At 37.1% G+C, this 15,318-nt stretch overlaps 1 protein-coding gene across 10 annotated transcripts in view; it reads left to right on the top strand.

Annotated features, from left to right (window-relative positions):
• SEM1 (SEM1 26S proteasome subunit) overlaps positions 1-15,318 on the top strand; it is a 353,898-nt gene that overhangs the window by 20,070 nt on the left and 318,510 nt on the right. For 6 of the 10 annotated variants that reach the window (XM_081531550.1, XM_081531553.1, XM_081531555.1 and 3 more), the window contains 2 exons: positions 3,004-3,097; positions 5,544-5,741. In XM_081531550.1, the coding sequence (XP_081387676.1) occupies positions 3,004-3,097; positions 5,544-5,586 (137 nt within the window). In that variant the 3' untranslated portion in view covers positions 5,587-5,741. Of the gene's footprint in view, positions 1-3,003; positions 3,098-5,543; positions 5,742-15,318 lie in introns of those variants that run through there. The other 4 variants (XR_014066093.1, XM_081531548.1, XM_081531547.1 and 1 more) reach the window with 1 other exon arrangement.

Raw genomic sequence — 15,318 nt, 5'->3', positions numbered from 1 at the left:
AACCTGAAATAAATTGCCTGAGAGAAACTTCCATCTTTTCAGGCATTGATATCTTAAAGAAATTTCCCACATGATCTCTCTTCAGGGAGCACTCAAAGGGATGATCATGTATTCTTACAGTAAATACAGTTGAGAATTTTACATGACTCATTCACAATACATGATATTGTTGATCTCTTCTGTCTTGAAATTTATACTTTTGATTCCACTAAAACCACCCACTGCCCTGAGATTGACCATTCAGAGGAAGAGAATTTGAGAAACGTAGTTCCATTTACCCAGCATTGTTTTGAGTGCCTACTCTGAGCTTTCCTGGTGGCTCAGATGATAAAGAATCTGTCTGCAATGCAGGAAACCCGGGTTCAATCCCTGGATCAGGAAGGTCCCCTGGAGAAGGGATTAGCAACCCACTCTAGCATTCTTGCCTGCGAAATCCCATGAGCAGAGGAGCCTGGCGGGCTACAGTCCATGGGGGTCACAAAGAGGCTGACATGACTGAGCAGCTAACACACTATGTGCCCAGTACTCAGCTCTAGATATTAGAGTTCCAAATTTAATAAAATATGCTTCCTACCTGAATGTTTTGAATAGTTGCTTATGGAAATAGTGGTGGTCATTTTGGGCATCAGTGGAAGACAAGTATAGAGTAAGGAGGACAGAAAAAGACCACTAATAATTCATGATAGTAGTTACTTATTAGAACCATAGTTAAGAACATTTTGATCTTAAAAAAAAACCAATAAGAAAAGGAATGAGTTGGGCTTTTCTTATAAAGCACATACAGATTTTAAGCTATTCAGCAATGGTTCATATTGGTATTATATTCATCATATTATGTACCTAACAAAGTATTTTAAATGCCATATGCCAACATCATGAAAATACTTTCATGATGAACAGAAGAAAATACTTCCATTTACCTGGTTTTCCAAACCAGAAACTTGGGAGGCATCTTAGGTATCCTTTATCCTTCAACTCTCACAATTATTCAGTAAGTCCTTTTCATTTCAGCTCAAAAATCTACTTAGTCTTCCCCTCCCTATTATTGCTGCCATTATGTTAAATTAAAAGAGATTCTTCCCTTCATGAACTATTGAAAAGCGTTACTCAGTTGTGTCCGACTCTTTGTGGCCCCATGGACTGTAGCCCACCAGGCTCCTCTGTCCCTGGGATTTCCCAGGCAAGAATACTGGAGTGGGTTGCCATTTCCTTCTTCAGGAGATCTTCCTAACCAGAGATTGAACCCAGGTCTCCCACATGCAGGCAGATTCTTTACCATCTGAGTCACGAGGGAAGCCCTACTAGGACACATTTAAGAGTGAGTGTGACACATGCTTACTGTTTTTGGAGGGTTTGGGATCAAACAAAAATATGCAAGATCTGATTTAGTTCTTTTGAATCTTTCACAACCAGTTGTGCATATGCACAACAGGTATTGTGTAGCTTAAAAGTATAGAGATAAATAAAAGTTTTTACTCTTAAGGAGCTCAGATACTCGGAATGGATATAGACATAAACTGAGAATTACGATTGTACCATATGTAGGTTTTGTGATAGAGGTATACATGAAAGAGGGGACCTTATCTCTGAAGGAAGAGAAGAGAGGGAATTAGGAAGGCTTCCAGAGGTGATATCCAGACTGGTTTTTTAAAAGCTGTTTTTCTCCGATTTTGAAACTTTTAACCCTGTAGAAGTTTTCGAGGGTGCAAAAAGGGATTGTATAATGGGTGAAGGGATCAAAAGGTACACATTTGCAGTTATAAAAGTAAGTCATGGGAATGTCATGTATAGCATGGTGACTGTAGTTACTAATACTCTGTGGCATGTTTGAAAGTTGCTAGGAGAGTAGATCTTAAAAGTCCTCATCACAAGAAAAAAAATGGTATGTATGCTGGTGATGGATTTTAATTCAACTCATTGTGGTGATCATTTCTCAATGTATACAAATATCAAATAATGTATACTAAAACCTACTGTTATATGTCAATTACAATGTTATATGTCAATCATACCTCAAAAAAAGGTCAGCAAACACCCACATTTCATCAGTTAACATTTTGTCATATTTACTTTGTTTCTATCAAAGTATGATGTTTTATATATATATATATATATATATATATATATATATATATTTGAGAAGCATTTGCAAGTAAACACAACAAAATGACACTTGGTTCTTAAATATTTCAGCATGCATGTCTTAAAGAATAAGGACATTCTCGAAGACAATTTTACAACCATGTTTAAGAAAATATTAAATTCTGCTTTTTATTATTTGTATATGAGTTATCTTTTTAAAAAATAATTTTATTTATTTATTTTTGGCTTTTCTAGTTCTTCAATACTGCATGCCCTTTTCTCTAGCTGTGGTGAACAGGCTCCTCATAGCAGTGGATTTTCTTTTGTGGAACATGCTAGGGTGTGCAGGCTTCAGTAGATGTAGCTCCTAGGCTCCAGAACACAGGCTCAATAGTTGTGGCACACTGGTTTAGCTGCTCTGTGGTACATGGGATCTTCCCAGACCAGGGATTAAACTCATGTCTCCTTCATTGGCACTGGCTCACCACTGAGCCACCAGGGAAGCCCTGAGTTATCTTTTTTTTTAATTTTTTATTTAGCAGTTTTGAATTCCAGGTTGATACCTTTCTGCTGCTCAACTTACTTAAGTGTTATTGGTGCTGTGTTTTCAAAGACTGTGTAATAGACCTTATAAAAATAAGCCCAAGGAAAAATCAACAGTAAAATATCTTCCTGAAGTTATAATAAATTTTCATGGCAAATAGAAGTTTTTGTATTAACTACTATTTTAGATTATCTGCAAATTCAAAAATTGAGAAGACAATAGCATCAGTTGAGATTTAAAGAGGAAGATTACTATTTTTCATAAATATGGTTTAGATGTTTTGAATTGAGAGATTCTTAAGTCGCAAGCTTTCTGAAGCTTTTGTCTTTATGGAAATAATGTATGAGAAATACTTAGCATCTGTTTCTGTTTTTTAGACTGGGCTGGTTTAGATGAAGATGAAGATGCACATGTCTGGGAGGATAATTGGGATGATGACAACGTAGAGGATGACTTCTCCAATCAGTTAAGGTAAGTTTTAAGTCAAATTTATATAGCTTAGTATTGTAAGTATGGAATTTGTAACTTACATATGACAATTGACCTTTGAAATATTTTTGAATTATGAAAAGATACATTGCTTTCAGCTCTTGTGTTTCTAAACATGAATTCTTTGGGTAATTGCATAGAACTTTTGTTCTTTCTAGTCTCTTAATAAAAGTAGTTAAATAGAAGCATATTTGTCTTTTTTATCCCTGTGGGTTTAATTCTGTCACTGTTAATTTTCTACCAATATTGAACAACTCAACAGAAATTAGAATTGTGAAGTACTCAGACCCAGTGTATTAGTGATTCTCAAACGGGGATGGAGATTGAGGTGTTGGGAATGTACTTTTTCATATTCATGTGCAGTTCAGATCTAGCCCGTTAAATCTATTTCTCACTTCCACTGTATATTCGTAAGGGATTTGATTTAGGTCTTTCCTGAATGGTTTAGTGGTTTTCCCCACTTTTTCAATTTAAGTCTGAATTTGGCAATAAGGAGTTCATGATCTGAGCCACAGTCAGTTCCCGGTCTTGTTTTTGCTGACTGTGTAGAGCTTCTCCATCTTTGTGTGCAAAGAATATAATCAGTCTGATTTTGGTGTTGGCCATCTGGTGATGTCCATGTGTAGAGAGTTTATAAATATAATTGGTCGCCACCTCCTGTCATGAAGGAAAAGAGACACACAAAGCTGAATGAATTTGGTGACTTACTACCTAAATCTTAGATTGAATCTTGGGTGTTTTTTTCCTTGTTGTAGTTGTAAAATAAGGGAGAATGAACAATCTACATTGATTTTGTTAAAAGGCAGCGTAAGCTATTGTTTAAGAAATGACATCCATTTTAAATAGGAAACATGTGAAGGACAGGTATTATAATCTTCAATTTCCTGGGGTGGGGGAAGACGGAAACATTTTAGTTAAATTTAGCAAAGGAAAGGATAGAATCAGAAATTTGTGCTGATCTCTTGACTCCTAATCCAGTGTTTTACCACCAGCCCATACCATCCTCTACACCTGAGCAGAAGACAAAGATGATTCATATGAATAAGCTCTGGCTTTAGTATTATTCATGGACTTTAGGTCAGTATTTATATTATAAATATCTAAAAATTTTAAGGAAGTGAAAGAGTTTGGGGAAATGAATCATATATATCATTCCTACCATGTATTTTTTTTCCTACCATGTAATTTTTGCATTGCATTTACATTAGATAGTGTGGTAGTGTCTAAGCTAAATTATGTTTGAGAACAAATGTCTTTTTGTCTTAGATATAATGATATAGGTGGTGCACATTAATCATACTTAATATTTGTACAGTGTTTTATAAATTGGCCCTCACATAATTTTGTTGTAAACTTTCATAAAATCTAAATTGTGGCAGATCAGTTCCTGGTGATACTTGGAATGGTAGTTTAAATAACTGAAATTGATTACAGGACTAAAAACCTTTTTGTGCAAATGTTTATACAGTGCAGATAGCAGGACTGAAATTTCAGGTTGAAAAAACTACTTAAAATTGTAAAAAGTATCTTTTAAAAGTGTTTGTACCAATACACGTTTTTGAAATTTTTATCCATATTTAAAGTTAGGAAAGGAAAAGGAGATGGTAGGACAAATGGAGTGAGTAGCATAGAAACATACATCATATGTAAAATAGATAGCCAGTGGAAATTTGCTGTATGACTTGGGCAGCTCAAACAAGTGCTCTGTGACTCCTAGAGGGGTGGGAGATGGGAGGGAGGTTCAAGAGGAAGGGGACATATATATACCTATGGCCGATTTATATTGATGTATGGCAGAAACTAACACAATATTGTAAAGCAGTTATCCTTCAGTTAATAATAAATAAGTTAAAGTGAAGTCTTATTTAATACTTTATATTACTGTATTTATTTTGCCTACATATAGTTAATACAGAATAATTCTCACATATCCTTAAATTTGATTAATAACTTTTGGTTAGGGTGATACATATGTCAGTATGAAAAGTAATCTCTTTATTCTTTATGTATAAATAACAGTATGATTATAAAAATCCCTGAAAGTTTGGGAGCAGTGTCTAGTGTTCTTAGCCATATGGTTAATGATACTTAAAATTTATGCTTAAATATTTATTATGAACAGAATAATTATATAGTATTTGGAGAATATCACTAATGCTCTCACATTTCTTCCACAAATAGATTTATCAGAAAAATAAGGAATATAAAACATAGGTTTATTAATGGGAAAGCAAAGTTTTATTGTCATCATGTTGATACACATCCAGTTTCCTTCTTAGGGACTAAAGTAAAGCTATTTGGTAGTATTTTAAATTGATGTTCAGGCTGTTAGCTCATTTATTTATTAATTGTGTTATTTCTAAAAATCATCTTGTTTCTTTATCATAAAGAATGCCTAGTGATGTTGTTCTTTTGTCTTCCTTTATAGAGCTGAACTAGAGAAACATGGTTATAAGATGGAGACCTCATAGCATCTAGAAGAAGTGTTGAAGCAACCTAAACCTGAACTGTTTACTAAATTCTAGAACAGAGAACGCAGGGCGGGATACTTAAAAATGTTTATTTCATTACCTGCTTTGATTTATTTTTGTTTTTGTAACACAAAAAAATAAATGTTTTGATCTAATTTTGGTTTGGTTCAGAAGTCTTCATCTTTTGACTCTAATCATTAATTTTCTCATTGTGCTTTTTCCAGAACTTTATTATAGACGGCAAAATTTTCTCGTAATGAATTTTTTTTTTAATGAATTCTTTTTTTTAATGTTAACTGAGGCTCTAAGAGTTTAAGTGATTTTGAGGCTAGAATTCATCTGATTGCCAATTCAGTACTTCTCTTAAACCACACAGATAAAATGTTGGTCTTATTTATAAGGTATTTCTTTTAAGTTACATTTAACCTTAATTTCATCTATATTTTAAAAGCTTAGGCATTTACTGACATTTCTAAGGTGACCCTTCATAACCTGTGTTTTTAAAATATTTGTCATTTTAAATTGCTGTAATTAGTTTCTGAGCCATTAATAATATTAAGTTGATAAAATATTATTAGTACTTAACATCCAGAGTGGTTTGACCACAGTTCTAAGAATGATGTCTCTGTCAAAACTGAGGAAGTGGACTCAAGATATTTTGTTAACATGTACACATTCTCATATACTACGTAACAGATTCAGTTAGTACAATTAAATTTCTGCACAGGGGTTACTATTGCCACATCTGCTTTTGTGAATGGGGAGATTTAATTTGGTAGAGGAGTCTTACAACATTCAGAATGGAGCTAATATATATAGCTTTTATTAGGAATATTTTCAAATTTTAATCTGTTACTTGTTTACAAGTAGAATCATTGGTACTCGAGTAGTTGAAAATTAAAATCTATGTGTCATGAGATAGTATTGACATGAAAAAGAGGGTTGGGCACTTGAAGTATCATTTGAGGTGTGCCTTGAAATTATTTTGGACATAGATAATTTTATTCTTCTAAGACAAGCATGCCTCTCTGCTTTGTCTGCTAGATGTAACTACTAGATGAACAGATGGAATAAGAATAAGAAAGAACTTTGGACACTATTTTTTTAAATGATATTTGTAATCATATAATGAAGCACAGGGAGCCATACTAATGTAGCTTGTGAAGAAATACGATGTACATTTTCTCAGTATTATGGTCAGTGATTACAAGGGCATCATTAGACTCCATGTCACCCTGACAGTGTCAGATTAGTACACAGAGGGATGGCCATCTCCTATGCCTTGAATTTAAATTGGTGAGGTTCAGTTTTGAAATTTCATAGGGATTGGGCAAAGATTTTAATGGGTTACCTCTAGTTTTTCAATGTTTTGTTCTTAATAAGTTTTCAAAATTCAGTTTAGGTGGCTTTCTCTGAGTACCTGGTAATTGGTTTTTGGCATCTGGATGATGAAGCACATCAGTGGTAGAAGGTTAGACCAGCCAGACAGCTGAAGAAAATTCTCTTTATGGATTTTATGATTAGTTGATATTCTTTAACTTTGGATTTTCACAATGAGTCTGTGAAGCAAGCAAGAAGGGCCTGTTGTAAACATTTTATCAAATAGAAAACGATCTCACAGAAAAATAAGATAGGAGATAAAAGGGTCTAAGGTTGCTTTTGAATTGTCAGATACAGACTCGAACCCAGGTTTTTAACCTTATAATTTTTCATAATCACTTAATTCTAATTGAATCATTTTAAAATTGTAGGTGTAATAGTGGTCAGGTGATTTGTTTTTTTTTTAAGTTTTCCTCTTTTATTTTTTCTAAACTTTATTTATTTTTTGGCCACACTGCAGATCCCTGCTCCCTATAGTGGAGGTGTTGGAATCTTAACCACTAGACCACCAGGGAAATCCCTGATGGTCAGTAATTATCATCAGGACTTGGATTAAAATTGTTGCCATTGGATGCCATACTACTCCCACTGAATATTTAACTTAGAAGACTATGATAATGAGCCCTCTCTTTTGAAGAATATAGTGTGTTAATAATGCTTTTTTTGTGTTTTAAGATCTGCCTCATATTTTTTAAAGGTACTTGTATCTTTTCTCTCCCATGCTTAACCTTAAGTTAAATGATGAAACATTATTCACCCTTTGGCAGTGAGCTGACAATTTGCACTACTTATAGTCCACCCCAGTGGCTCAGCAGTAAAAAATCCACTTGCCAGTGCAGGAGACACAGGAGACTCGCGTTCGATCCCTGGGACAGGAAGATTCCCCTGGAGGAGGAAATGGCAATTTACTCTGGTATTCTTGCTGGGAGGGAAAATCCCATGGACAGAGGAGCCTGGCAGGCTACAGTCCATAGGGTTGCAAAGAATTAGACAGGACTGAATATGCATGCAATCCACTCACTATATGACATTAAGGAGTTGGACTAGAGTTCTAGAGTTCTCTAGCTACCTTAGTGGCTTCTGTTGTACTCCACTTTTTAAATCTTGGTATGGGTCCAGACCCTGCCCTAGGTCCACTTCTTGCTTTATCCAAACATTAATAATCTCATCCTGTCTCAGGTGCTTAAAACAACAACAAAAATAGCTCTATGATTTGATTCTCTAATCTCAGTCTTGGCCTCTCCCTGAAGCCCCAAACTCATATATTCAGCTGACAGCTGCATCACCTCTCCAGTGTCTAATGGGTATCTTAAAGATAACTTGGTGGAGAGAGAAGCCTTGATAATCTTTCTCAAACCTGATCTTTCCTCTAGTCTTCTGCATCTCAGTGGGTGGCCCCTTTATGCCCATACTGAAGCCAGCACTGTTAGAACTTTTCTTGAATCCTTTTTTCTCCCAGTATTCAGTCCATTGAAAAACTCTTTTGTCAGCTCTATCTCCAAAGAATATCCTGTGGAGTTGTTATCATTGCTTGCCTACTAGCAGCGTCCCATTTCCCTCTTCCTCTTTTCTAACAGATACACATTTCCCCCTCTCAGATATCCATCCTTCATTCACATAGACAATGTGACTCAAGCCAACCCCAACCCCAGTTCATCTTTTGTATAAATGAATGAATGGATGGACTGACTTTCCAAGTGTGAGCTAGTGAAACAATGGGCCAGTCAAAATTGCAAAGAGGAGTTCTGGCTCTTGAAGTAGCACATAAAGGGAGGCTCTTCCTCTGCATATGAATAAGGGAGCATCTAGCAACCATACCAGTTTGAGGGTTAAAATGATTAGAAAGCCTGGAAAAACAGTTCTTTGATGTCATTGAACCTGCTCTAGCGCTAGGCTTACTGTGAAAGAAGCCTACAAATTTCCTGGACATTTAAGACATCTTAGGTTGGAGATTTGGTTCCTAACGTATGTCCAGAGTCTTATCTGCTTCCACTTACTAGTGTCTTAGCCTAATCTACCACCATTGTTCACCAGGACTTATTGCAGTGATCACCTAACTGGTCTCTGCTTCTGCTTTCTCTGCCCGACAGTCTTGTGGGAAAAACAGGAGTCTTGTTAAAATTTAGATCATGCTACCCCTTCTTAAAGCAGCATAAAATCTAAACTTCTTATAAAGCCAACATAATTTGGCTTCTGCTTATCTCAACTTACATCATTTGATTTTCAGTAATGTCATATTTTGGTCACTTAATGAAGAATTTTAAAAAAAGCTCACCTAAGCAGAAAATGGTTATACTACACGTAGTTGGCTTGAACATGTGAGGGGCCTTTGTACGAGTTGTTGCCTGGAATGCTTGCCTTCTTCATCCGTACAAGTCAGGCCTTTCCTAGCCACTAAGTCTAAAGTCAGTTCAGTCACTCAGTAGTGTCCACTCTTTGCGACCCTGTAGACCAACACGCCAGGCTTCCCTGACTATCACCAACTCCCAGAGCTTGCTCAAACTCATGTCCATCGAGTCAGTGATGCCATCCAACCATCTCATCCTCTGTTGTCCCCTTCTCTTCCTGCCTTCAATCTTTCCAGCATCAGGGTCTTTTCCGACGAGTCAGCTCTTTGCATCAAGCGGCCAAAGTATTGGAGTTTCAGCTTCAACATCAGTCTTTCCAATGAACACCCAGGACTGATCTCCTTAAGAATGGACTTGTTGGATCTCCTTACAGTCCAACGGACTCGCAAGAGTCTTCTCCAGCACCACAGTTCAAAAGCATCAATTCTTCGGCATTCTGCTTTTTTTATTCCAACTCTGACATGCATACATGACTACCGGAAAAACCATAGCCTTGACTAGATGGACCTCCAGTCTAAATCCAATCTAAAGTAGTTGATCCGTAAGAGGTTACCTGCTTTAAAAAAAGTACTCTTCAATAATGATTTTTCCATTAATGTTGCAATGAAAATGATTAGAAATGTGTGCTTTCAGAAAGTAATGGTGAACAATGACCAGAATATTGACTTGGCTTTGCTCTCTTATGTAGTTGCCTTGGGCGGAGTTTCATTTTATAGTAGCTATAGTTTGAATCCACTTGTCAGGTGGAATCACTGTATTATTACTCTTTTTGTTCCACAGATGTCATGGAATTAAATGAAGTTAATATTTCTGCCCTCTTTGTTATCCTTCTACTACTGTTTATTATTCAGTAAGTATTAGAACAGTGTCAGTGATGGCAATAAGGTAGGATGACATCTTAGAGTAAGGTGACTATTAGAGATAGTCTTGTATTTTTTTTTTTTCCAATGGAGATAATAGTTATAGTTGCAGGCAGGACCATGAGCTAATATTGGAGTGGTACATGGGAAATTGAAAACTCGAAATTGATATCTTCACCTGGGCCAGCACGCCTTTATTTATAATGTAATATTGTGTATTTTTCCTCTTGTTATTTTTGTCCTTTGTTTATTATTGATCTCCTATTCCAGGTTGTGAATTCTCTAAAGGTAGAACCCCTTTTGTATTCGTCTTATACTTCCTTGTCTTAGTTTGGGTTCTCTCAGAAGCAGACCTAGAGATACGGATTTGAATGTGAGTAGTTTATTACAGAAGTCATGAAAAACTGGGGGAGTAAGGAAAGAAATGGAGGGAAGCTAATAAAGAATATATATCAAGCAAATTACCACAGTGACCAAATAGACCTTAATTCTACCTGGGAATTTTGGGAGGCTGTTTACAACATACCTCAGTTACTTGAACCAAGAGGCTGCAGGCAGGACCAGCTCCAGTCCATCATTGGTTGAGGGTTAGTCTGAGAGAGGGAAATTGTTAATTTCCCAGTAAATTATGGTTTAGCCCATGTGCATGTTGAGTAGATTTCTGGCTGCCAGGGAAAGATTTCAGGCAGAATCAGCTGCTGACAATTGGAAATGGTGCTGTCATCCCTGGAAATGGTACGCGAAGAAGGAATAAGGGCGGGACACTGACAACAGCTGCACATCCCTAGGCTATACCTACTGTGTCTTAAGATCTTTACTAAAAATCTTGAAACCATTGATTCAGAGATCAGAAGAGGATTGGCAGAATCAGCATAGACCAGGAAGTAGAGTAGAGATACTGTATCTTTCAACAATAAGAGAGAACTTTTGCCTTCCTTCTGGTTATCAGACACAAATCTTTATAATAAGTAAATAGACATTTAATTGCTACCTTCAGGAAAATATTTTGCAGAAAAATTTTCATAACATTTTACTTTGACTGAAATATGGCATCATTGAAACCCAGTAAGATTCAATAGATTGAACTGTGTTTATATTTTCAAGATTAATCTCTTGTTTAAGGTAAAATGATATGCTTTTATCTACGTTAGTGTTAATAAGTAAATATGATTTTACTAAGGATGTTTGAATTTTATGGTTGGCATTTCATGTGTAGAAATCTGTGGTCCAAGGTAATTGAAAGTATCTTCATGATTTTGATGATATTTCTAATTAGAGGAATGGACAGAACACTGATTTTATGAGAAGAGCAATTTTTCTTTGCTAAGGTCACTGTCATTAACTACAAAGATAATAATTTATCTCATTTAATATTTGTCAGTAATTTCCCCTTTGGGAATTAAAAAATGGATAGATGCTAACTTACTTTAGCTTTGGAGACATATGTATCTTTCCTCTGAAGCAATTCTATAGAAAAAATTATACAGGAGAACAATGTCTTGCTGATATTTATCAATTATAAGCAAAATGTTAAATGCTATTGATATATATATTGGAGAGTTTTCTTCATATTTTACAATTTAGCTTGTTAAAATAGTAAAATGTTTTGGAAGCTAAATTTTCCCTCTTTGACCCAATAGTCTTTGTCTATATGTTACTAGTTGTCAGTACTGTAAGGGATTGATTTCAGTTTGATTTTATTGTTTTTCAAATTAAAATTAATTATTGATAAACTAGCAGCAATGAAATTAAAAGGCGCTTACTCCTTGGAAGGAAAGTTTTGACCAACCTAGACAGCATATTAAAAAGCAGAGACATTACTCTGCCAACAAAGGTCCGTGTAGTCAGGGCTATGGTTTTTCCAGTGGTCATGTATGGATGTGAGAGTTGGACTATAAAGAACGCTGAGCGCAGAAGAATTGATGCTTTTGAACTGTGGTGTTGGAGAAGACTCTTGCGAGTCCCTTGGACTGCAAGGAGATCCAACCAGTCCATTCTTAAGGAGATCAGTCCTGGGTGTTCATTAGAAGGACTGATGTTGAAGCTGAAACTCCAATACTTTGGCCACCTCATGCGAAGAGTTGACTCATTGGAAAAGACCCTGATACTGGGAAGGATTGGGGGCAGGAGGAGAAGGGGACCACAGAGGATGAGATGGCTGGATGGTATCACTGACTCGATGGACATGGGTTTGGGTGGACTCTGGGAGTTGGTGATGGATAGGGAGGCATGGCGTGCTGCGATTCATGGGGTCGCAAAGAGTCAGACACGACTGAGCGACTGAACTGAATAAATAATCCAAGCCTTTTTTAAAGTCACTAGAAGAGAGCATATATACTTTTCCTTGGGAAATTTTTTTCTTAATTTTTCCTGTTTGAATGAAATTAGTAGTCTTGTTTTTAGAACTGTCACAAGTTACAGGTCCTGGGAGCCTGCGCGGTGTGAGGGTGGGGATCCACACATCCCTCTTTGTTTCAGTCATGAGTTTTTTGACCTTATTTGCTTTAGCCATTGGGATTCAGTGTAAGATTTTACTTGGCAAAATTGATTCTGCTGCCTTTCTTTGTAGCATTTGATAACAGTGATCTAGATTTTCTACAATATTGGCAATTTCTCCTAAATACTACCAAGTAAGTTAGATTTTACTTTCTGTCCAGATTCAGGGAAGAGCCACTTCATACTGTGAAAATTATGAACATCTTTTCTAAGTTTGCTGAGTCTCTGTTATCTATATATTTGTGACTATGATTTTAGGTCTGTAGAATTGGGACAGATTCTTAAAGAGCATCTACCTCTACAATAGATGAAGATATAAACCCTAAGCAATTGTGACCTGTCCCCAAGGTCATGTTAGACAGAAGCAAGAAAAGATTCTGTTCCAATATTCTTTCCACTGCATTGAACAGAAAGTTTTAGAGGTTCTATCAATAGAGGTTCTATTTCATCAAGACTTCTTTTTTCCCCCAATGTATGTATTTTCTTAGTCCTACCATAGGGCATGTGGAATCTTAGTTCCCTGATCAGGGGTGGAAACCGTGCCCCTTGCATTGAAAGTGCAGAGCCTTAACCATTGGACTGCCAGGGAATTCCTGTGTGTGTGTGTGTAGGTATTGTTTAGTTGCTAAGTTGTGTCTGACTTTTGTAATCCCATGGATGGTAGCCCGCCAGACTCCTCTGTCCATGGGATTTTCCAGGCAAGAATACTGGAGTGGGTTGCCATGTCCTTCTCCAGGGGATCTTCCCAACCCAGGGATCAAACCCACGTCTCCTGCATCTCCTGCATTGGCAGCCTGATACTTTACCACTGAATCACCTGGTAAGCCCCTTGTTAAATATTAGGAAATATTAATGGCATACAGGAAAGGATGAGAACAAATAATAGAAGAAATTCATCCATTCAAAAAATATTGAAGAGCTACCATGCATCAGGTTCAGTTCAGTCGCTCAGTCGTGTCCGACTCTTTGCGACCCCGTGAATTGCAGCACACCAGGCCTCCCTGTCCTTCACCAACTCCCTAAATTTACATGTCCATTGAGTCGGTGATGCCATCCAACCATCTCATCCTCTGTCGTCCCCTTCTCCTTCCGCCCCCAATCCTACCCAGCATTAGGGTCTTTTCCAATGAATCAACCCTTCGCATGAGGTGCCCAAAGTATTGGAGTTTCAGCTTCAACATCAGACCTTCCAATGAATATTCAGGACTGATTTCCTTTAGAATGGACTGATTGGATCTCCTTTCAGTCTAAGGGACTCTCGAATCTTCTTCAACACCACAGTTCAAAAGCATCAATTCTTTGGTGCTCAGCTTTCTTTATAGACCAACTCTCACATCCATACATGGCTACTGGAAATATCATAGCTTTGACTAGATGGACTTTTGTTGGCAAAGTAATGTCTCTGCTTTTTAATATGCTATCTAAGTTGGTCATAACTTTCCTTGCAAGGAGTAGGCGTCTTTTAATTTTATGGCTGCAATCACCATCTGTAGTGATTTTGGAGCCCCCAAAAATTAAAGTCAGCCACTGTTTCCCCATCTATTTGCCATGAAGTGTTGGGACCAGATGCCATGATCTTAGTTTTCTGAATGTTGAGCTTTAAGCCAACTTTTCCACTCTCCTCTTTCACTTTCATCAAGAGGCTCTTTAGTTCTTCTTCACTTTCTGCCATAAGGGTGGTGTCATCTGCATATCTGAGGTTATTGATATTTCTCCCAGTAATCTTGATTCCAGCTTATGCTTCTTCCAAGCCCAGTGTTTCTCATGATGTACTCTGCATATAAGTTAAATAAGCAGGGTGACAATATACAGCCTTGATGTACACCTTTCCCTATTTGGAACCAGTCTGTCGTTCCATGTCCAGTTCTTAACTGTTGCTTCCTGACCTGCATACAGATTTCTCAAGAGACATCAGGTAGCGTGTTACTTATTGAAATGAGGCTGTTAACTTACATATGAAAAATCTACATGTGCTCTATGCAGTGTGTAGTGTTCATGTAAGTTAAGTAGATGACTCCTGGCCTTGAGGGTTAAAACAATTTCTGTGTTAACCCTGTATTGCACATTGATTTCATCTTGACCACCTAGGATACCTTGCCCTTTGCATTGATAACATCCAGATTTTTTATAGGTAATTAACACCACCACCTCCTTACTCCATCTCTCCTCCCAACTCCTCTACCTTCAGAGGGCTAAAAATCAAATTCATCTGTCCAGTCCTAAGCAAATGGGTGAAAACATACGGCCAGTTCTAGGCCAGTTAAACTCTTTATTCTAGGACCTTCTATCTCAGAGAGATACAAAGATGTCAGAATTCATTCTGTCCTGACTACAGAATAGTTCCTGTTTCTGAGATTCTCTCTTTGATGGGATATCCAGATTCTATCCTTCTGAAGCCTGACGTTTCAGACTTATCTTTGATTCTCATAACTTTAATGTCCTTTCACTAAATTCCCTTGCATGCTAAGTCACTTCAGTAGTGTCAGATTCTTTGCAACCCCATGGACTGTAGCCCACCAGGCTCCTCTGCCCATGGGATTCTCTGGGCAAGAATACTGGAGTGGGTTGCCATTTCCTTCCCCAGGGGATCTTCCCAACCCAGGGATCGAATCTGTGTCTCCTGTGGCTCCTGCATTGCAGGTGGACTC

The sequence above is a fragment of the Giraffa tippelskirchi genome, chromosome 10 (genome assembly GCF_054371585.1).
Source record: "Giraffa tippelskirchi isolate mGirTip1 chromosome 10, T2T-mGirTip1v1.2.pri, whole genome shotgun sequence".
Lineage (NCBI taxonomy): Eukaryota > Metazoa > Chordata > Mammalia > Artiodactyla > Giraffidae > Giraffa > Giraffa tippelskirchi.
The sequence above is the reverse complement of the archived record's forward strand: the minus strand, read 5'-3'. Positions and strand labels throughout refer to the sequence as shown.